This window comes from Nuphar pumila, chromosome 7 (assembly GCF_984573655.1).
Source record: "Nuphar pumila chromosome 7, dmNupPumi1.hap1.1, whole genome shotgun sequence".
In the NCBI taxonomy this organism is placed as follows: Eukaryota; Viridiplantae; Streptophyta; class Magnoliopsida; order Nymphaeales; family Nymphaeaceae; genus Nuphar; species Nuphar pumila.
This window is the reverse complement of record NC_143255.1, coordinates 48706270-48728814: the sequence shown is the minus strand read 5'-3', so window position 1 is coordinate 48728814 and position 22545 is coordinate 48706270. Positions and strand designations below refer to the sequence as shown.

General features: G+C 39.9%; 1 protein-coding gene across 1 annotated transcript; it reads left to right on the top strand.

Annotated features, from left to right (window-relative positions):
• Positions 1–4006: 4006 nt before the first annotated feature.
• LOC149832190 (uncharacterized) lies at positions 4007–5835 on the top strand. The gene is made up of 4 exons (XM_090013185.1): positions 4007–4235; positions 4458–4727; positions 4905–5110; positions 5743–5835. Exons 1-4 carry the CDS (start codon positions 4007–4009, stop codon positions 5833–5835), a joined length of 798 nt encoding a protein of 265 aa, XP_089869311.1.
• Positions 5836–22545: the final 16710 nt, after the last annotated feature.

Genomic DNA, 22545 nt, shown 5'->3' with positions numbered 1-22545 from the left:
ATCAAAGGAAATATGGGTAACATTGGTTGATACCTTTGCACAAGAATCTCAAGAAAGAGAGTTTCACCTTATGCATATGATGACCATTATAAAAAAGGTACATATACCATCGATGCTTACATTAAAAAATTCAAGTCCATTTACGATGACCTTACTGTCATTGAGAAACTTGTCGAAGATGAAAAAAAGGTTTTTTTGTTGTTACAAGGACTTGGTCCTGAATATGAGTCGTTTGTAACAACCATGTTGAAGCCACCCGTTCCTTCATACAAGAAAATAATTTCTCTATTGGAAAGTCGTAAACAGCGAAACAAGATGCATGAGTTCAGTCAACTACAAATGGCTTAATATGGACAACATGAATCAAATAAAAGGAAATGGCACGTAAATACTAATTTTAAGTTTAATTCAAAGGGAAATGTTTTTTCAAAACATGATTTTAAGAAAGCTGGCGAGTCTCAAATTCAAAATGACCGAAAGAAAGGAAAGGAAGCAGGGGTCGTTTGTCAAATTTATAATGAGAAAAATCACTTTGCTTTGAGGTGCTTCAATTAATTCAATCATACTTTCTAACATGAGGATACACCTCAAGCATTAGCTGCACTGACAATGAATGAAAATCAAGATGCAGAAAAGTTTGTCGACATTGGGGCCATGACACACATGTCTGAAAACTCAGGTAAATTACATAACATGAAACCTTATACTGACAATGATCTTCTGATGGTTGGAAATGGTGGAAAAATTCTTATTACTCGCACCGAAAGTGCCAGTATAGATGTTAATTATGTTTTCATTCCTTTACTAGATGTTTATATGTTTTTTCCTTCAAGAAAGATCTTGTATCTTTCAACCAGCTAACAAGAGATTTGCCATATATTTTTTAATTTTCTTCATCTGAATGTATTATAAAGAACATGGAAACATGGAGAACAGTGACCAAGGGGAGTAGAAAAGACGACTTCTATACTCTTGGTAGAAGTCCAGAGGCGTTCTTCTCCACCATATTCATAAGGATTTTCGAAAAAAATGGCATGAACGGCTTGGTCACCCTCAAATGAGCACCGCCAGATTCTTAAATAAAAATAAACTTATTGATGTTATTCCCGAAAATAAAAGCACCATATGTGCTAGTTGTCAGCTTGGAAAGGCTTATCGTCTTGTTTTTGGATTATGATAATAGAACTCTTGAACCATTTGAAAATGTTCATTTTGATACATGGGGACCAGCTCCCATTCTGTCCTATGATAATTATGATTCACGTGGGTATATCCCTTGAAGCTAAAGTTTCATTTTTTTTAGAGTTTTGTTCATTTCATAAATATGTTGAGTGTAATCCGATGGTGGTGGTGAGTTTACTAGTTACAAATTTGTTCAGTATTGATGATCTCAGTATAAGACATCAAATATCGTGTCCCATGAAAGAAAATATCATAACATAACTGAATTGGGGTTTACTATGATTTTTCATAGTTCCGTGCCCAAATAATATTCGGTTGAAGTTTTTTCTACGACATTTTTTTTTCTCTTCTAGTTTACACATAGACTCTCCTTATCTTTGTTTGTTTTTATCACATCCTGATTATTTAAGTCTTGGGTTTTTTGGATCGTGATGCTTTCAAAAATTTGGTGATAATTGTGAATATGGTTGTGATATTAATGAGATAGAATAAAATTATTATAATTTGTATTATTATTTATAGTTCTATTTTTTTTATAGATATTTACGTATTTTTATATATGCTGATGCATTATGGAGATTTTTCTTAAAAAAACAAAAATCTTTTTAGTTCATTGCAAGATTATCCTAGCTTGGGTTTTCTTGAGAGCGAGATTTGTCACACTACTTTTACTTTTGATGGACACTCTTCTTACAAAAGATTAATTATTCGCAGGTCTTTGACAAATTGAGAGTCCTTGATCTCCAGTGGTGCAGGCAGCTCACCATTACTCCTGATTTTACTAGTATGCCGCAGATAGAGAAATTGATATTTGATGAATGTTGTGAATTGACCAAGTTTCATTAATCTATTGGGCATCTCAAGAGTTTGGCATGCTTGAGTATGAGAGGCTGCGTGAAACTAGAGCTACCTGCCACTGTTTGTCAGTTGAGTTCTCTTGAAACACTTGACCTTGTGGAGGGCTATGCTTTTTCAACTTTGCCAAAACAGTTGGGGGATCTAAAACCATTGAAGCAACTCACCTTAGACTTTGCGGAGTGCTATGCTCTTCCCGATTCCATGTCACACCTGGATTACCTCAGTTTTCTCTATTTAGATGGGTGTGGATCACTTTCAGAGCTCCCAGAATGGATTGTAGGCTTGAAATCTTTGAGAAAGTCATAATTACTGGTACCTGAATCCATTGGGCGTTTAACCAATATCCAAGGAACTAGATGCTCAATACTGTCGCTCACTTGTGGCTTTGCCCGATTCAATCGACAATTTAGAGAATCTATGGTTTCTTGATTTAGTCGCAACAGCCATTCAAGAGTTGCCTGAATCCATTGGGTCCCTGAAAAATCTTGAAGTACTTTTCTTGAATTAGTGCAGTAATGAAAATTGTACCTTCGTCTATTGGGTCCTTGAAAAATCTTCGAATATTAACCATACAGCGGTGCGATAAGCTCAAAATCCTGCCTTTATCCATTAGTTACAATCCCGACCCGACTGTAGCGCCTTCTAGTTTCCTTCATCTCAAACTCCTGCAACTTCCTCCTTCCCTATTTGAGTGTGATGCAGGTGGTTGCACATTTTTAATAATGATAGCAGATGTTTCAAACTTGAAGGAGATGCGTAGATTGGATTTAAACGCGTGCAAGAAGCTTGTCGATGTTCGTGGCCTTGAAAGTTTGGATTGCCTGGAAGAATTAATTCTCACAAGATGTAGCAGCCTTCAATACCTCCCTGAACTTCCCCCTTCTCTAGTCCAACTTTCAGCATCGGATTGCCTTGCTTGGGAAATCATAGATGTTTCAAACTTGAAGAAGTTGCGTATATTGAAATTAAAGGGCTGCAAGAAGCTTGTCGATGTTAGTAGCTTTGAAAGTTTGGATTGCTTGGAAAGATTGGTTCTCACAGGATGTAGTAAACTTCAATCTCTCCCTGAACTTCCCCCCTTCCCTAGTCATATTTTTGGCACGGGACTGCTCTGTTTTGGAAACCATGGCCGATTTTTCGAAATCGAAACATCTACGTTCATTGGGTTTAAAGGGGCTGCGAGAAGCTTGTTGATATAGGTGGCCTTGAAAGCTTGAATCGCCTGAAATATTAAAACCAATATTTTATTTCATAATCGGTTTCTGAACTGAATAGTTTTTCAAAATGATTTTGAAAGTTGGCTTGAACTAAATCAGTGTTGGTAATGCTCAAGGTCGTGGCAAGGTGGATCCAAAGCCACGTCCGTTCTTTGTGCTCAAGGGAGAAGAAGTGGGTAGGGCATCCAATGCCCACGATTTGCTTGAAGGGCACTCAAAAGCCCACGATTAGTTAGTTTTCCTTGTTATTAGGAAATGTTTTTTGTTAGTAGGGAGAAATGGTTGTATACGTGTGTTAGCTTTCCTACTTTTTAGCCTAGGTTTCTATTTTCGTGTAAAGTGCTTTTGTCCTCTATAAATGTGGTACCTCTTCATGTTAAAAATGTAGAGAGAAAGTGTAGAGAGAGTGTGTTAGAGAAAAGGGAATTCGTGACTTAATATATGGTTGAAGTTTATTTGCTTTTCAGTGGCTGTTCTTTGTGATATTTCAAGTTTTGTATTTTGTGCTTTTTACCCTACGTTTCTCTCAAATCTTGGTATCAGAGCACAGGTTCGAATCGGAGCTGGGCGTTCGAGAAAAACACAATAGGAGCATTGCCGAAGCAAGGGGTTCCTATAGATTCAAAAAAAATTTTGAAGGATAATTGTTGAGTAAGTTTGGTATGGCAAATAATTCTAACTCTCTCAATTTGTCACAATCGTTAGTGCCAATTTTTAATGGTGAAAATTATGAATTCTGGAATATTAAGATGAAGACTTTCTTTATCTCACAAGACCTCTGGGAGTTGGTTGAAAATGGCTATGCAGATGTTGAAGGATCAAAGGCAGCAGAAAAAATCGATGTCAAAGAAGCTCGAAAGAGAGATGCAAAGGCATTGTTAGTACTACAACAGGCTGTGTCTGAAATCATTTTTCCAACTATTGCCGGTGCAACTAAGTCAAAAGAAGTTTGGCAACTTCTGAAGCAAAAATTTCATGGTGATAAGAAGATCACTACGGTTAAACTTCAGACCTTAAGAAGAGAGTTTGAAACGTTTTCTATGAAAACCAGTGAGTCAATTCAAACTTTCTTTTCTAGACTCTCTACTATTGTAAATCAAATGAAGACCTTTGGTGAAATTTTAGATGATCAAAAAATAGTAGAAAAAGTTTTAAGGTGTCTACCTTCTAAATTTGATCATGTTGTTATTGCAATTGAAGAGTCCAAGGATTTATCTGTGTATTCTATTGATGAATTAATGGGGTCTCTTTTAGCCCATGAGCATCGCATAAACAGGTCTTCAGAAAAGACATTGGAACAGGCCTTTCAATCGAAAGTTGAAATTCCAAAAGAAAAGAATACTCAGTTTGATCAAAAGGGTGAAGATAGAGGTCGAGGACGAGGAAGTTTTAGAGGATCCTTTCATGGACGTGGAAGAGGTCGAGGAAGGTTCTATGATACTTCTCAAAGGAATGATGGAACAGAAAAAGGTAATCAAAATCTGTTCTTTAGAGGGAAACAATGTCATTTTTGTAAGAAATTTGGTCATATTGAAGCCCGATGTTTTGAAAAGGCAAAGCAACAAGCAAACTTTGCAGATGAAAATGAAAATTTGTTTCTTGCAAGCATGAATACTAACAGTTGCAAAAGTGAAATGTGGTTTGTAGACAGTGATTGCAGTAATCATATGACCGGTGATAGAAATCTTTTTAAGAATATTGATGAGACTGTGAAGTTGAATGTGTGGCTTGGGGACAACAATAAAGTAGACGTCAATGGCAAAGGAACAGTTGCAATCAAGACAAAATCAGGTAATGAACGATACATTCAAGATGTGTATTATGTTCTTGGTTTGGATCAGAACTTATTGAGTGTAAGGCAATTGGTTAAAAAGGGTTACACTCTTTTATTTGAAAATGACGTCTGTGAGATTAAAAACAAGAATGGTACAGTTCTTGTAAAAATAGATATGGTTCAAAATAAAATGTTCCCACTTGAAATGATCAAGATAGATGATTGTGCCTTTATGGAAAATGGTGTTGATCAATCTAAACTGTGGCATTTGAGGTATGGGCATCTTTATTTTAATGGTTTGAAACTCTTGCATCAAAAAAATATGGTGGTTGGTTTGCCAGCCATTAATTGTACAAATGAGATATGTGAAGGGTGTGTTTTTGGTAAACAATACCAACTATCATTCCCAGTTGGAAAAGCATGGAGAGCTAAGGAACCTCTTTAATTAGTTCATGCTGATATATGCGGGCCCATGAGAACTCCTTCATTAAACAATAGCAAATATTTTTTGCTTTTAACTGACGATTTTACTAGAATGAGTTGGGTGTATTTTCTTACTCATAAATCTCATGCATTTGATAGATTTAAGGAATTTAAGTTCCTTGTTGAAAATGAGAGAAGAAAAACTATAAAAATATTGCGCACACATAGAGGAGGAGAATTTTTATCTGATGAGTTTGGTTTGTTTTGCAAAGATCATGGTATTCGCAGGCAACTGACAGTAAGAAAGATACCACAACAGAACGGAGTGGCAGAAATGAAGAATCGTACAGTGGTAGAAATGGCACGCAGCATGCTAAGTGAAAAGAAGGTGCCAAATGAGTTTTGGGCAGAAGCTGTTAACACTGCAGTACATATCTTAAATATTTCTCCAACAAAGGCAGTTCGAAACAAAACACCTTATGAGGCCTGGTGGAATCGAAAGCCAAATGTAAGTATGTTAAAGGTATTTGGCAGTATAGCATATGCTTTAATTGACTCTTCTGAAAGAACCAAGTTAGATAAGAAGAGTGAAAAGTGCATCTTTGTTGGTCGTAGTAATGAGACTAAGGGATATCGTCTCTATAATCCTTCTTCTAAAAAATTGATTATAAGAAGGGATGCTATTTTTTGATGAAAAAGCATGTTGGTAATGGACCAACAATGAAAGCGTGAAGTTGCAAATTGATAAAGTGGTATCGCAATCAAATCATACTACTGAAGTATTATCTCCAGAAACGTCAAGTATGGGAGATGAATTTACAGAAAATATTGAGTCCACACTTGATGTGGACACTCCTCCGAAAAAAGGTACGGTCTCTAGAGGATATTTATAAATGTGATTTTGCTTTTGTTTTTCTAGAACCATCATCATTTGATGAAGCATGCGCAGATAAAAAATGATTAGATGCAATGAAAGAAGAAATGGAGGTCATTAAGAAGAATGACACATGGGAGCTTTCCAACTTGCCACTTGGAAAGGAATCAATTGGAGTAAAGTGGGTTTATAAGGTCAAGTATGATGCTGGTGGAAACGTTAAAAAATATAAGGCAAGGTTAGTTGCTAAAGGGTTCGTGCAAAAATATGAAATTTATTTTATTGAAACGTTTTCACCTGTTGCAAGATTTGAAACTGTGAGAATGATTCTTGCGATTGCAACTCAATTCAAATGGAAAGTTTATCAATTTGACGTTAAGGCTGCATTTTTAAATGGTTTTCTAAATGAAGTCGTGTATGTTGATCAACCACCTGGATTTGTTGTTAAAGGAAAGGAAGAAAAAGTTTATAAGTTAAAAAAGGCTTTATACGGGCTAAAACAAGCTCCACGTGCATGGTATAGTTGCCTTGATAAATTCTTCCACCAAAATGGTTTTCAAAGAAGTGATAGTGAACCTACACTCTATGTCAAAGTAAATGGGAATGAAATGCTCATAGTAAGTGTCTATGTAGATGATATTATCTACATTGGTTCTTCATTTAAGCTTATTGCAGAATTTAAACATAGTATGATGAAGGAATTTGAAATGTTAGATTTGGGGATGCTATGTTTTTTTCTTGGTCTTCATGTTGTGCAATCTGAAGAAGGGATTTTCGTGTCTCAAGAAAAGTATGCTTTGGAACTGCTCAAAAAATCAAAGATGTTGAATTGCAAAGTTTGTGAAACTTCGATGAATGCGAATGAAAAATTGAGTTTGGAAGATGGAATGGCAAGAGCAAATGAAAGGTGTTTTAGAAGCTTGGTCGGTGGATTAATGTATTTAACTCACACTCGGCCAGATATTGTATTCTCAGTCAGTATGATTTCAAGGTTTATGCACAATCCATCTATGCAACATCTAGGCGCAACAAAAATGATTCTCCGCTATATACGGGCAACAATCAATTATGGAATTTTTTATAATAATGTTACTGACTTTAATTTGATTGGATTTACTGACAGTGATTGGGCAGGTTCAATGGATGATCGAAAAAGCACAAGCGGGTTTGCTTTCAGTTTTGGTTCAGGGATTGTGTCGTGGTGTTCAAAGAAACAAAATTCAATAGCGCTATCATCTTCAGAAGAGGAATATATTGCGGCTACATCTGCTACCTGTCAAGCAATCTGGATGAGGCGTGTTATGAAGGATCTGCATGTAGAGCAAAATCTCCCAACTAAGCTCTATTGTGATAATCAGTCTACAATCTCTATTGCTAAAAATCCTACTTTTCATGGTAGGACAAAGCACATTGAGCTTAGATATCATTTTATAAGGGATGCAGTGGAAAAAGGTGAAGTAGTGTTGAAGCATTGCTCTACAAATGATCAAGTTGCTGATGGTTTCACAAAAGCCTTGTCATCAAAAAAATTTTTGATGTTCAGAGAATCCATAGGCGTGCAAGGCCTTTCACATTAAGGGGGGAAATGTTGGTAATGCTCAAGGTCGTGGCAAGGTGGATCCAAAGCCACGTCCGTTCTTTGTGCTCAAGGGAGAAGAAGTGGGTAGGGCATCCAATGCCCATGATTTGCTTGAAGGGCACTCAAAAGCCCACGATTAGTTAGTTTTCCTTGTTATTAGGAAATGTTTTTTGTTAGTAGGGAGAAATGGTTGTATACGTGTGTTAGCTTTCCTACTTTTTAGCCTAGGTTTCTATTTTCGTGTAAAGTGCTTTTGTCCTCTATAAATGTGGTACCTCTTCATGTTAAAAATGTAGAGAGAAAGTGTAGAGAGTGTAGAGAGAGTGTGTTAGAGAAAAGGGAATTCGTGACTTAATATATGGTTGAAGTTTATTTGCTTTTCAGTGGCTGTTCTTTATGATATTTCAAGTTTTGCATTTTGTGCTTTTTACCCTACGTTTCTCTCAATCAGATCTAATACTTTTGAATATGTTTTTGATCTTTTAAAAAAAATAGCTTAAGCATTCAAAAAATAAAATAAATTGAGTAGGAAGAGAATGAAACACATGAAGGAATTCAGTTTATCAATAAATCACTAAGTGTCGTTTGTGATTAGTATCGGCCTGATCCATGTCAATTATATTATGTTTTAACAACTTTGTTTCTATAATATATGAATGGTTTACCATAGATTTGTTTACTGACTCATTCTCACATCTCTGCTCAGGAGGCCCACTTTGAAAACCTGTCTGTGTTTTCTATTTCTGGAAGTCTGATGAGTGTTGAGGGATCCAGCAATGCACGACTCTCTTTTCCACTCCCCAGACGGTTCGATGATGATGATTGCTACCTTTACTTGGAAACGAGAGGGCGCTTTGAAGAACTGCAGGGGATGGCTGTCCACATTGAAGAGGTGGTAGATGGCCATTTGGTCTGTGAATTCACTTGTCAACTTGGCTCTTTGTACAAGAATCTGGCTGCTATGCCTATGGTTCTACCTGACGTGGTCCTACTTGAAGGGAATGATAAGATACGAAAAAACGGCCATTGGATGATTCATGCTTCAATCGATCGGAGCCTCCTGTTGGGAGGATATTTTCATTCTGGGTATCGTTATCCTCCTGAATATGAATATGCACATATATGCATACAAGATATGGAGGGTGAGTAAGGCTGATGAACTTTATATGCTACATCAGGTCGATTCGGGTGGACAAGTGTAGGGCTGCAAAACGAGATGAGTTGCTTGTGGCTCGGCTAATGTTGGCTCGACAAGCTCCAGCATGAACAACCATTGCGGGTTGTGTATGTTTGCCCCCGATGATTCACTGAATCCCACGTCCGTGTTCGGGGGATCGAATGAGCGCCACGTATTTATGCACATGGGGCTCGTATTCCCGTGTATGTTGACATAACTTTGCATCGGACTCTGGTGTTGTTGCAAAGACTTAATCACCCTTGTTTTTCTTTCCCTGAAATGATGGTTCGAGGAAATGACAAAAATATCCTCCATTCAAAAGTTGTGAAACGACGAGTGGGGAAAAGGACAAAAAAGTCCTCCATCCAGAAAGTTTGATGTTAACCATTTAAAGTGGAGACGTTCGCCTGCGCCATCTGTTGTAACAGTTGCTCCCATTATCAACGCAAACTTTGCCTTCGTCTCCAGTCGAGCTTTCTGCCTTGTTTTTTATCCTGTTGTACAACACACTGTCGTCTTCTCGTGCCTGCCTTGTGTTACAAAACATTCCAGTGTCTTCTCTTCATTTCTGCTGTCGTTAGGCATCATGGAAGAAAGCAATGATTCACAAACATTCCAACCAGTGCCATTAAGGCACCGTGAGTAGCTTTTCATCTCATCATGCTATCGATGAAGAAGGCATGTCGTCTTGTGTGCCATTAAGGCATTGTTTGGTTATTGCAGGTAGATATTGTTATTACGAAGGTTGGAAACTTATCGATATTTGTAAGACGCTGGGACCTGTTCACAAGAACGCTTGTTTGCAGATGCTAGGAAGGGCCTCTACCCCATCAGGTATCCTACAGTCACTCATCATATGCATTGTATCTCAAACCGCTGTATTAGTAACAGACTCTCGTTTTTGTGAGATACATTTTTGTTAGTTAATATCGATTTGTTTGCTATTATGTTCAAGTTCTTCCTTATCGATTTGTAATTTATTGTGCGATATATTTATCGACCTTTTAGATAGTATGTTTTTGTATCGTCGAGTTATAAGTTATAAATACTGAACTGCCGTATCGATTTTCAATATCTGACAAATCGCTATACATATCGTTTTGTAAGATATTATATGTTTTGTAATATGTATTTGTAAGATATTTGTACACAGACTTTGAAAACGTTTGGGTGCAGAAACACATCTTGATACGCATGGCGGGGCGATTTTCGCATGCATATCGTTGCTCTCTCAGCGACTTCTATTGAACTCGCTTTAGAGCCTCGTGGATATTATGAGAGCGTTATCGTCAACACACATGTACGACATGTTTATTTTATTGGCATGGTAAGCGACACGTCGATGCTCAGCATAAGCAAACATCAAACCGCACTTGCTTTGATACTTTCATTCATTAAATTGTTGCTTTGACTTGCGTAACCCTAATGGTATCCGTTCTTATATGCATCCTGATTAAATCGTAGTAAACCTATGCCGCTTGCTAACGGAAATTGATATATTGCTTACAAAACATTCCACTGTCTTCTTTTATTTGTCGTTGTTGTTAGGCATTAAGGAAGAAAGCAATGATGCACAAACATTCCAACCAGTTCCATCAAGGCGGCGTGAGTAGCTTCCCAGCATCATGCTATCGATGAAGAAGGCATGTCGTCTTGTGTGTCATTAAGGCTTTGTTTGATTATTGCAGGTAGATCTTGTTCTTACGAAGGTTGGAAACTTATCGATATTTGTAAGACGCTGGGACCTGTTGACAGGAATGCTTGTTTGCAGATGCTAGGAAGAGCCTCTACCCCATCAGGTATCCTACATTCACTCATCATATGCATTGTATCTCAAACCGCTGTATTAGTAACAGACTCTCGTTTTTGTGAGATAATATCGACTTGTTTGCCATGTTGCTGCAAACACAAATTGATATATTGCTTAAAACATTATTGAGCTTATCATCAGGTTGTAATAAAGACGATGTAGCTCAATCAATAGAAAGATCTGGAGAATTGAATATCTATACTTATGACCCAACTGAAGAATTGAACATCTGCACTAACGATGCACATGAAAAGAAGGGTGCAGGCATTAGACCCACTATTGACTTGAATGTTCCAGTGGAAGAAATGCAATTCAATGATGAGGTAGACTACCATGACAGCGCACATAATAAAAGTGTATGCACCGGGAATGTACACGGAAGTACACCTGACTTCAATGTTCCAAGAGAAGAAATGCAATTCAATAATGATCCTAATTTTGATGTCAGTACACTTAATAAAACCGTAGGAACTGGGAATGTACATGGAATTGCACTTGACTATGTTCCTGTAGAAGGAATGCATTTTAATAACGAAGAAGATGCATATAAATTTTACAATGATTATGCCTTAAAAGTTGGCTTCAGTGTGAGAAGGTTTTCTTGGTCAAAAAATGCACAGGGTGTCTTGGTTAGAAAGACATATGTCTGTTCCAAGCAAGGTTGGAAGAAATCAATGGGAAATCCAACTAGGAGCACGCCAGAATCAAGATGTGGATGTCAGGCGAGATTGGTTTTGAGAAGACATCCGAATGGAAAATTTGTCGTGTGTACTTTAATCAGTGATCATAATCATGATTTATCTGCATCATTTATGACTCCTATGCTAAGGTCACATCGTAAAGTAACTGTAGCTCATGCTGCAATGGCTGAAATAGCCGATAGCGCCGGCATTGCACCAAGGAAGACATACAATTTGTTTACCCGCATAGATGGTGGTCGTGAAAATGTGTCATTCACACCTTTGGATCTTAGAAACCACTTGAGCAGGAAGAGGACAGATAACATGAAGAACGGAGAAATATGTTGTTTGGTTCGTTACTTACAGAATAAATCAAGCAATGAACATGGTTTCTTTAGTGCAATGCAAGTGGACGCAGATGGATATGCCGTGAATATGTTTTGGTTAGATTCAAGGTCTAGATTAGATTATGAATGCTTCAATGATGTGCTTGTGTTTGATACTACAGTAAAGATTAACACTGAACAGTGGCCATTTGCGCAGTTTGTGAGAGTGAACCATCATGCACAGAGTTGTATATTAGGCGGTGCTTTTGTGTATGACCAGACCAAGGAAACCTTTGAGTGGTTGTTCAGAGTATTTACACAGGCAATGAACGGGAAGCATCCTGAAACTGTACTTATAGATGGTGATCACGCAATTGCGGCTGCAGTGCTTCATGTGTTGCCAGATGCACATCATCGCCTGTGTTTGTGGCATATCTTTCAAAATGCAGCAAAGAACATAGGACACATATTTAATCAGAATACAGGGTTTGACAAACATTTTACAAGGTGTGTACTTCATAGCGTAGACGAGATCACCTTTAAGTCAGATTAGGACAAAATGATTAAGACATACGACCTTGCTGACTGTCTGTGGTTACAAAATTTATATGCAGAAAAAGAGAAGTGGGCATTGGCATATGGAAGACAATACTTTTGTGCAGGTATGATAAGCACACAAAGAGCCGAATCTATGCATGCCACGCTGAAGAAAACCATGTATTCATGTTTAACAATGTTTCGTTTCATGGAACAATATGAATTATTTGTAGACGGTCTAAGACAGAATGAGCTTGAACAAGACGTGAAATGCTTCAATACACGACCTCTAACTTTTGGCATGAAAATATTGATGCGACCTGCAGCTCTGTATACACTAACTGTATTTGAATGGATCAAGAAAGAGGTGTTGCATGTCATGAATTGCAAAATAGAAGAACTAGTGCAAACCGAGAATATGCACAAATACCATATTTTTTGTCAGAGCGAAAAGCATCAGGAAAGGCAAGAAGCGCATGTCACGTACAATGTCGACAACGAAATGGTAGAATGTTCGTGCAAAATGTATGAATTCAAAGGTATCCGATGCTGTCATGCATTAAAGGCACTCAATCAAGAGAAGATACAAGAAATATCTGAGTCTTACATAATGCGAAGATGGACGAGACGCGCGAAGATTGAAATGTTCGTTATGGACAATGCGAGTAAATCTGGTGTTGACGAGAAGTGCCACATAGCCTCCCGTTACCAACAACTGTGTAGGTCATTCATGCATGTTGCTGATTTGGCATCGAGAAGCGAAGAAGGCTATGCATGTGTGAGAAAAGCTGCAACGAAGTTACTTGAAAACGTGGAGTTAATTCACATTAAGTCTGTTGCAGCGAATGAATACCAGCCGAAGATAATGGGATCGAACAACGTAGGTCAAAATCATGTCTCGCTTGACACTCCCGAGAAGTTGCACCGAAGCGTAAACATTATCTTCGACAAGTCAGTAGTGAACGTTGTTGATTATGATGGACATATTCATGAAGCGCAGGGTATCAAAAGAAAACCTGCCTCTGATCGCAGTCGTCGGAGGGCAAAGGGTGCACTAGAATTGGTTGGCAAGAAAAGGACTAAGAAACAACCAACCTGTAATAAAAAACAACAAAGCCCTTCGAATGAACAGGTATGTAAAACATTATATTGCTTCCCATTGCGTGAAGCTTGTCAAATAGCTAACTCGTGTAATGTCCATCATGCAGCAATACCCTGCAGAAGTACCGGCAAACGTTCAAACCTACATTCCTCCCGACCAGATTTCCGGCAACGATCGCTACAGTTTTACAAGGCTTTTGGTATGTAATCGATGTTGCAAGGAGGTATGCATTTCTTGTGAAACTGAATTCAGTGTCTAATATTTTCTCTTTCATGACAGGCTATGATGCAGTCGACAGATAGGTTTGGGACACAGGAATCTCGTGTGGGCTATTAACTTAGTTGTCATGCCTCTTTGCATGACCCGATCTCCACAATGCCGGATTTTTTGAGAGTTTATAGTCGTTTGTCATTGACGACTTGCGGTTCGTGGTTGAATTTGTTCAAATCGATAGATAGCGGGTTTTTGCTTCTGCAGGAAGGCGAATGATGACATCACTGTATGGCGATTTGTGGTTATCGTTGAATAGCAATATGTGGCATCGCAGCGTAGAACGTTGTTGATTATTGTTGGACTGTCAATCTTAGCGTGATGCGAAGGATTGTTCAAGTGTGCTGCGATGTGTGGCATCGCAGCGTAGGACTGTCAATCACTGTGCTGCGATGCCACAGATCGCTATTCAACGATAACCACAAATCGCCATACATGTCCAGTCAACTTCTTCTCCAGCAAATCTTTCGCGTTCCCGACACCTCCACTTGCCTTTTGAAATCATTATTGTTATCTTGTGAAAAGTTGTATCCATATATTATAAATAAAAGGCTACTCAATGTGTATTTTCCAACGGATACCCATAAATGTTTGAGTTGTCGTACAATATTCATTGATCATGTTGGTTGAGCAGTACATCTTTTAGGTCATAAATAGTCGCACAAGCACTGGAAGGTGTGTTTGTCTTCTACTTCGTGAACCAGCAACAACCAAACCGACGGTTCCTTCATAAACCTGGAGATCCACCCTCGAATATAGAAAATTGTAGTCGGTGAGGCAGACGAAGACAGCTACACGACCAACAATGGCGAATCATGGGTATATTGTCTACACATAGTCTACATGTTCAGCAAAATCCGTCTCTTTCATGCGTTTTTTGCGATTTGTTTTTTTGTACTATATAATGTAATTTAAATATCGGTCGTTGCAATGTCCGCATTCATTTCAGTCGAGCATCCACCGACGAAGTTGGGCGAAAACTTAGTCAATCACTCCTGGAGGACATCAACCGAATGCGCAGTGAATTCGCACAATGCAACATGATCAATAATTTTGTTAGTATGAAACTAGTAGTAGTTGTCTATAAACGTAAGCCATGTGTACGTATGATCAATACAACACCATATTTGTTGCAAACAGACTATATCTAATTTCGTAAATTATATTAAAAGCAACGCACCAAGCCAGACTGTGAGCGTCGTCAGCCCATATTTCATGGTATATCGGTTGTATTTTATGTTGCTTTTCATTATTGATTTAGTCCAATTGATTCGTATGTTAACGTTGGTGTTAGCAATGTTTCTTTCGGTTTGCAGACTATATTACGCCGTTTGCCATACTCCAGTGGATTTCAAGACGACAAACCTTATTGGGTTAACGGTAATCACTGCAGAGACCTTATGACAAGTGAAAAGGTAAGCAAACAAACCTACAGTGCAATATTACAGCGTGACAGTGGTAACAACATTTTTTCGATCTATTTGCAGATATTGATTCCTACACTCTGGCAGTCTGAAAAGCATTGGGTCTTATACGTGATGGATTTACGCGAAAAACAACTATGGTGTTACAATTCGTTGGAAGTTGACAGTGGTTTACGGCTAGACATTTTCCATATCGTAAGATTCCATCTATATGAGTATCGTGTAGTGTACTGGGGTCATGAATTTACTTTCGGTCGCATTATTCTCAGATCGGTTTCCTCATAGCCATTTTGGGAGTCGTTGTCAGCGAGTGGATCTATCGCACGACATACCATGCTCCTTTACAAGATAATGGCGTTGATTGCGGCGTATTTGTAATCAAGTACATTGAAGCGATATACAATGGTGCAGAACCCTGTTTCAACGCTGTATGTCATTCATTGGCCTCTGTTATTGGGAATTAAGGGCATGTCTATTGCTTCTAGTTTACAATCTGTTTTTGCAGGTTGATATACCCGGATTCCGCGAAGAACTCTGCAAAAAGTTGATGTCCTTTCTAATTTCGGAGGAGAAACTAACGAAGGCGAGGATCTAAAAGGCTTGTAATTGATAAAAGATGTGCGCTCAACCCGCGTGATTGACAGTCGCAGGGTGAGATTGCGATGTGTGCAATGAACAAAGACTTCTAATGTTCGAAATGATAATATTCAACATCGCTATGAAATGTTGTATGCTTAAACATCGCTTTAATGTCGCGTTCGTATTTTACGAATAGTACAAAGCGATACACTTGGTGGTCTAACGTCAAACTACACTGCTACGACCATGAAAACCTGTGCCAGCATTTGAAAATTACTTGAATTTTAAACGACGGTTTCTTCAATTATGATCTTACAGACCTATGAAAAAGGTATAGACGGATACGACAACTGCGTCGAAGCCGCCTATGCACTCGATTCAAGAATAAGTCGTTTATGCATGAATTGTCGATTATGTCTGTAACGCCCCGGATTTCTAAAATAAAGCTAAGTTAAAATTTTCATGAATTTCTTTTTTTTTTCTTTGCAGCGGAACTTAGAAAAGCTTTTAGCAGCGGAATAAGACGATAATGAGTCGTCGGTTTTAGAAAACTCCGAGCACGTTGCAGGTATGTGGCCAAACAACTCATTAACCACCAAAGTGTCCCATTTTATCGAAAGCACATGTTTATTACAACACTACTGCTTAGAAAAGCAGTGAAGGTTCAATAAAAAGGAAGCAGTACAACTCTGTCTAGAGAAACCCTGGAACTCGATGCCGCCTTGCTCCGCATATCGCCACGCAGGTTCAACACCTGAAATCCCCATTAAACGGGGTCAGAACCACTGATGGTCTGGTAAGTAGGCAAACACCTATCTATTGAACTCAAGTAAATGCATAGACCACTCAGGGTCCCAGTTCGTAATACGACACTCAAGCCTCCATGACTTAACGTATATCGCAAAAGCCTCATCAGGGCTATGAGTTGAACATCCATGCAAGTCTTCATGACTTCGCATAAGCCTCTTCAGGGCTGTGAGTTAGAATAACCGCTTAAGTCTCTACGACTTAGCCTTGACTTCCTCAGAGTCACGAATGGATGTCTAGCTCAAGCCTTTATGCTTGGCACATCCGTATCCTCCGAATCTAAGGACAGCTTTCTGAGCTTCACTTAGTCGTACGGATATCAATGGGGTTCTTTCCCAATCGGTACAGTAGTATACCGACCATGACACCTTCACAAAGGTTATGCAGGACTGACTCAACAACGTCATTCACTCATACATTCAAAGTAGCGTTGTACCTAAGCTAATGCTTTGTTTCGATAATTGCACCTCCCCCTGGGCTTAGGGGACTCATATCTGGGCGACAACGCGACGATCTGGGGGTTGATTATTCTATGTATTTTAGATACCCCAGAGGACTGTTGACCCCATCCCCCTAGTAGGACGGTACAGCATACCGGAAGAGATCCTTACTAGGTATCCGAATGCATTCTGTTACTGCAGTAGTTGGGTTCAATCCTTAGATATTTAAGGATAACCACGACCTCCATACCTCTGAGTGACGAAGGCCATCAATGAACTCTATCAGGTTCGGGTGAAATATATGTCACTCAAGGCTGCGCCATCACCGTCTTCCTCGGTGAGAAATTCTAAAAGGGGCCTGCCGGTCTTACAATTACTTGACGAACATTGCATGCCTATAGGGCAGCCTTTGAGAAGTATGTACCCGACCCCAATCAACCACACGGTTTTCACCGTGGAACAACGGTTTTATTCATATGCATGCTTAACTCTGCTCTCGGCACTTCGGCCTTGACGAGCACTTCATCTCTTTTGGTGGAAACAACACACTCCGGCTCAGCGGCCCTTACGAGTCTGGTTGTCTGATAATTCTCAATGAGCATGCACATGACTCGATCTCTACGGATCGGCTACTCGGCGTATTTTTACGCAACGAGCTCAGGACCTCGTCAAGGTGCTACCACTACTTTGGCGCAACGGCCCTTACAAGTATGGTGCCCTTGCAGGTGCCAGGGAGACGAGTCATTCTGACATCGTTCCAACAAAGGACATCATTGTGCCACTTAACTGGTTCTGGCAGCTCTTCTGCCAACCATTCTGTCAACACCTTCTCTGCTCTACCGGTAGTGGTGCGACGAACCCTTCTACATCGTAGAAGGCGTTCCATGAACTGGGTAGCACTTCTGCTACATTCTTTCTGAGTCATTCTTAGCTCCTTCAGGAATTTCAGCAGCACTTCCTCTCTTTAACGGAGAAAGCGTGCGTTTTCTTTTATCCATTTCAGCGACATCTCCCCTCTTTGGTGGGAAATCGCTACGCTTAACTCGGGAAATGGATGCGCACCGTTGTGCGTACTTTGCATCCAACAAGGTTGCAGGAACCTTGGGTCATAGTCAGGCCATACGTAATTGATTTAGTCTTTACGTAAAGGGCATTTTGCCAAAAAGGCGAAGCCTTTCCAATAGGGGCTTCATTCGTCAAGCAGAATCTTGCACGAGGAGCGGTAAGGGAATCGCATTGGCGATTTGGAGTTTGATCCTCATTTGAACACTCATTTATGCGCCATATATGTAGTATAAGCAGAAGCCTGTGCTTTATACAGCGACGACGTAAAGGAAATGCATATATTATTGTTCAGGATGTGTAACTGAACGAAATATTCTACATATATAACAAAACAGGAGCCTTGCATCGTTCGACGTGACGGCGTAAGTAAATACATTGCAGAAAGCAGGAGCCTTGGCATCGTTCGACGCGACGGCGTAATTAAATGCATAATCGGAAGTGCAGTAATCGTAAATTGCAGAAAGCAGGAGCCTTGGCATCATACGACGCGACGGCAAAGGTAAATTACATGGCCTGTGCGATATAAGACGCGTCGGCAGTATCAGCAGATATACACCTAGATCTGTATCCAACGATACTTACGAGACGAGCGAGTGAACACCGAAGTGTCCTAGAGGGCTCAACCAAGAACTAGGGTGAGATACTATTTTGAAGAACGCATATACTGCGTATTCGAACATATATATCCGACGATAGTTACGAGGCGAGCGCGTGAACACCGAAGCGTCCTAGAGGGCTCAACCAAGAACTAAAGCAAGATACTACTTCAGAAAGTATATGTTATATACAAACAATCAAATACTTGAGAGAGATGGTTTAATGAAGCGAACTTACTTCAAATCGTGGAAGAAACGGCTCTGGGTTGCTTCGTTGGCTTTGAGCCTTCCTTCGAGAGGTCAGACTAAGTCAGATAAAGCTGACTTAGTTGAGAAAGAGGTAGAGTAGGTCAAGCTACTCAACCTAAGTGGTTTGAACCAAACAGGGTTCGGTCCAAGTCAACTGGGTTCAACAGGTTCGAACTCAACCCAAGTAGGCTAAGTCTGGGTTCAGAAATCCAAACCAAAAGCTGGACCAAAAAGGACTTTGACTTTGACTTCAAACCCAACTAGGTTCAAGTCAAGTCAACTGGGTTTGAGCTAGGTCAGGTGGGTTCAGACCTAGGTCAGGTGGGTTAGGACCAGGTCAGGCAGGCTCAGGCTAAGTCAGGCAGGCTCAGGCTAAGTCAGGCAGGCTCAGACCAGGTCAGGTGGGCTCAGGTGGGCTAGGCTAGGTTGGGGAGGTTTGGAAAAGGAGGAGAGAGAGAGGGCTAGACGATTTTTCAAAGGAGGGAGGCTCCTCTATTTATAGATTCTGAAACTTGAGCCCCAAGTTTCAGAATTTCCATTTTAGTCCATAGCTTTTTCAGAAATTCACTTTGATCTTATCCATCTGACTGTTTGATCTTATCCATCTGACTGTTTGATCTTATCCATCTGAGATATTTCTGTGAGATATTTTCGTGGGTCCCACCGGATATTTTCTGAAGAATATTTTTGTGAGTCCCACCAACATTTTCGTGGGTCCCAATAAAAAGTTGAGTTTTCGGCATTTTTTTCTGAAAAATTCTGAGTAGGCCATTATCTTCGTATTTATGAAACTAAGAAAGTTGGCTCGCAGGAATCTCTTGATTTCGATCAGGGAGGAAGTTATGATCTCCAGAGCGTTTGAGCATATATTCGTGAAGATACGAACATCCTAAGTATATTTGGATCGCAGGAATCAGTTTGATTCGCTTTACGATAAAAACGCTATTTTTCACTGGAAAAATGCCTCAGGAATTTATTCAGAGTTATCTGAAAAATTGTGGGTCTTACAATGTCGGTTCCTTATTCGCGAAGCAAAGTGGAACTGTGTGTTGTGTCATTCAAATATTAATGAAACGTCCTATCACCCTCCGTCAGTTTTCGAGTATATACGTCAGTTTCATTAAACCAAAAGCAAATCTTAAATAAAAAAGCACTCTGCATTAATGAAAACAATGTCATGCCAGAGGGCTATTCTGAATCGTAGTCAATGCGATTTGACCGAATCTTTGGGTCTCAAATAAATCCACAAGTACGTCTCAAGAAATCGCCTTAGGTGTACATTATCGTCGGTTCATCAATACAGCGATTTCTAAGAACAAACCTTTCTTATTGATAAGTTCACGTAATGCGATATTTAGAAATATCTTTCGCCGTACAGTATTCTTCATTGCTTAAGAACAACTTTACCAGCATTGGTTATGCGTATACAACACAAAACTATTTCTGAATACAATTTACTTTTCATAGAACACCCGTCACCGGAACGAGATGAACACCCGTCACCGGAACGACAAATCCGCTTAGACCTCGCTAGGGAGAGGAAGAGGACTTGGCGGAGCTCCTGCTGGCCACCCTCAGCGCGACTACACCGACTGGGTTGCTGTCGAGGAGGACGGCGAGAACGGTGATGGAGGGGCTCGTTAGGTTGTACAGACAGAGCAATCGATAGGTTTCACTTTATACTATTCTGTCTGCCGTTCGTTTTAAACTCAATCAATTTTCTGCATATTTCGTCGCGTATTACCGGCATATGTTCCTGCAACAAAACAGGTAATGTGAAACCAATATATAACAGGAATACCCAATAACATCGGATACGAAGCTCATACAGCATGGAAACAAGGTTCTTCTTCATTGTATATTGCTTCAATATGCTTCATTACGAATATGCCACAATCGACCCCATTACTTTGTAACGGAGCATCGTCAGCACAAAGCAACATCCACTCACCAATGTCGACACCCATTTGCCCGTTAAGGAATCCCGCCTGTGAAAAAGGGATAATATATTACAGTCCGGTCCACCTCGAATAGCTACTTCACCTTTGGGTACAAGCTTACCAAATGCATAGCATCGCGTTCTACTCCACTGTGGCAGTCCAATGAGTTGTATCACCATAGTTGTTTTAGCTGAAAATTCATCTTGTATAGGACCCAATGGTCTAGATGTTGCCAGAGTGTAGGAAGTAAAATCTGCGAATCGATAAAATCATTTTTCGTTCCAGAGACTTATCGTGATGGGGATGTTACGAATAAACCTTGGATAAGAGGTTTGTTCACTTACCTTTCCAAATTTCGAAATGTCTACGCACTCATCATCGTTGTTCCAACAAGGTAGTGCATCTTCGAATCCTATGCCGTATGGCTTTCGCCGGACGTACATCTGTTGCACGAAATAGCAAGGTTTAACCACCAAGAAACGTGAGTACGTCATGAAAGCAAACAGAACAACAGTGGCCCAGACATACCATGAAATACGGGCTGATGATGCGTATTGTATTGCTCGTTGGGTTGCTCTGAATGTAATTGACAAAATCATTTATTGTCTGGTTGCACAAAGTTACGAACTTCAGAACATGCAAACCGATGACCTAGAAATTGATAGTGGACAAATACTTACAAAATTACTGATAGTGTTCTCATCTGCAAATTCATCTTGCATCTGCTCGATGTCATCTACGAACTCGTTAGGGCGTTGCCGCCCACCCGAGACTGTGGATGTTGCACTGAGTGCACCATGAGCGTGATATTCAGGATTGGACATTGAAATTATTGTCTACAGTAAACAACACTAGTCCAAATACGACATAAAAAGGCAAATGTTCACTAAACCGCTCAGGCGTTTCAAAAAATATACCTCTTAAGCGCTAGTCCTGGTACTGTGGATGTGGTTGTCTTCTTGTTCAGGGCCGTGCGTGGCCGTTTTGCTCCCATCGTCCACTCCATTGGCGTTGTGCCTGGTCGTTTAGCTCCCATCCTCCTATCCGTTTGCTCTGTGCCTGGTCGTTTTTCTCCCCTCGTCCACTCCTCTGGCGCCGTGCCTGGTCGTTTTGCTACCATCGTCCTCTTCGTTGCCGCCGTGCCCGGTCGTAGTGCTCCCATCGTCTTTGGTGTTGTGCCGGGTCGTATTGCTCCACTCGTTCTCTTCTTGTCCGCTATGGCTGGTCATACTGTTTCGATTGTCCCCTTCTTCGATGCCATGCCTGGACGGAGATATCGATGGCACCTTTGCAACGCAGATACTGAAACACCGTCCTCACCAACAAAGGTAAAGTCCTTTAACGTGCAGCCATTTTTTGAAAACAGTTCGCTAATTAATTGATTGCGTTTAAAAAAAATATAAATACGGCTTTTCGCATGCCGCCTTTTTTTGATAACCGCCACCAAATTAAATGCTTGTGTTCGAAGTATTCAAAAATACGTCTTTCTATGCCGCTCATTAAGTTTTAAATATTCAAAAATATGTTTTCTACGTGTGATTTGACATTCGAACAATACCCACAAATCACTATGCTGCGATGCCACAGATCGCTCTCCGACTCAAAGCACGAAGTATCCAGCGATGGCAACAAATCC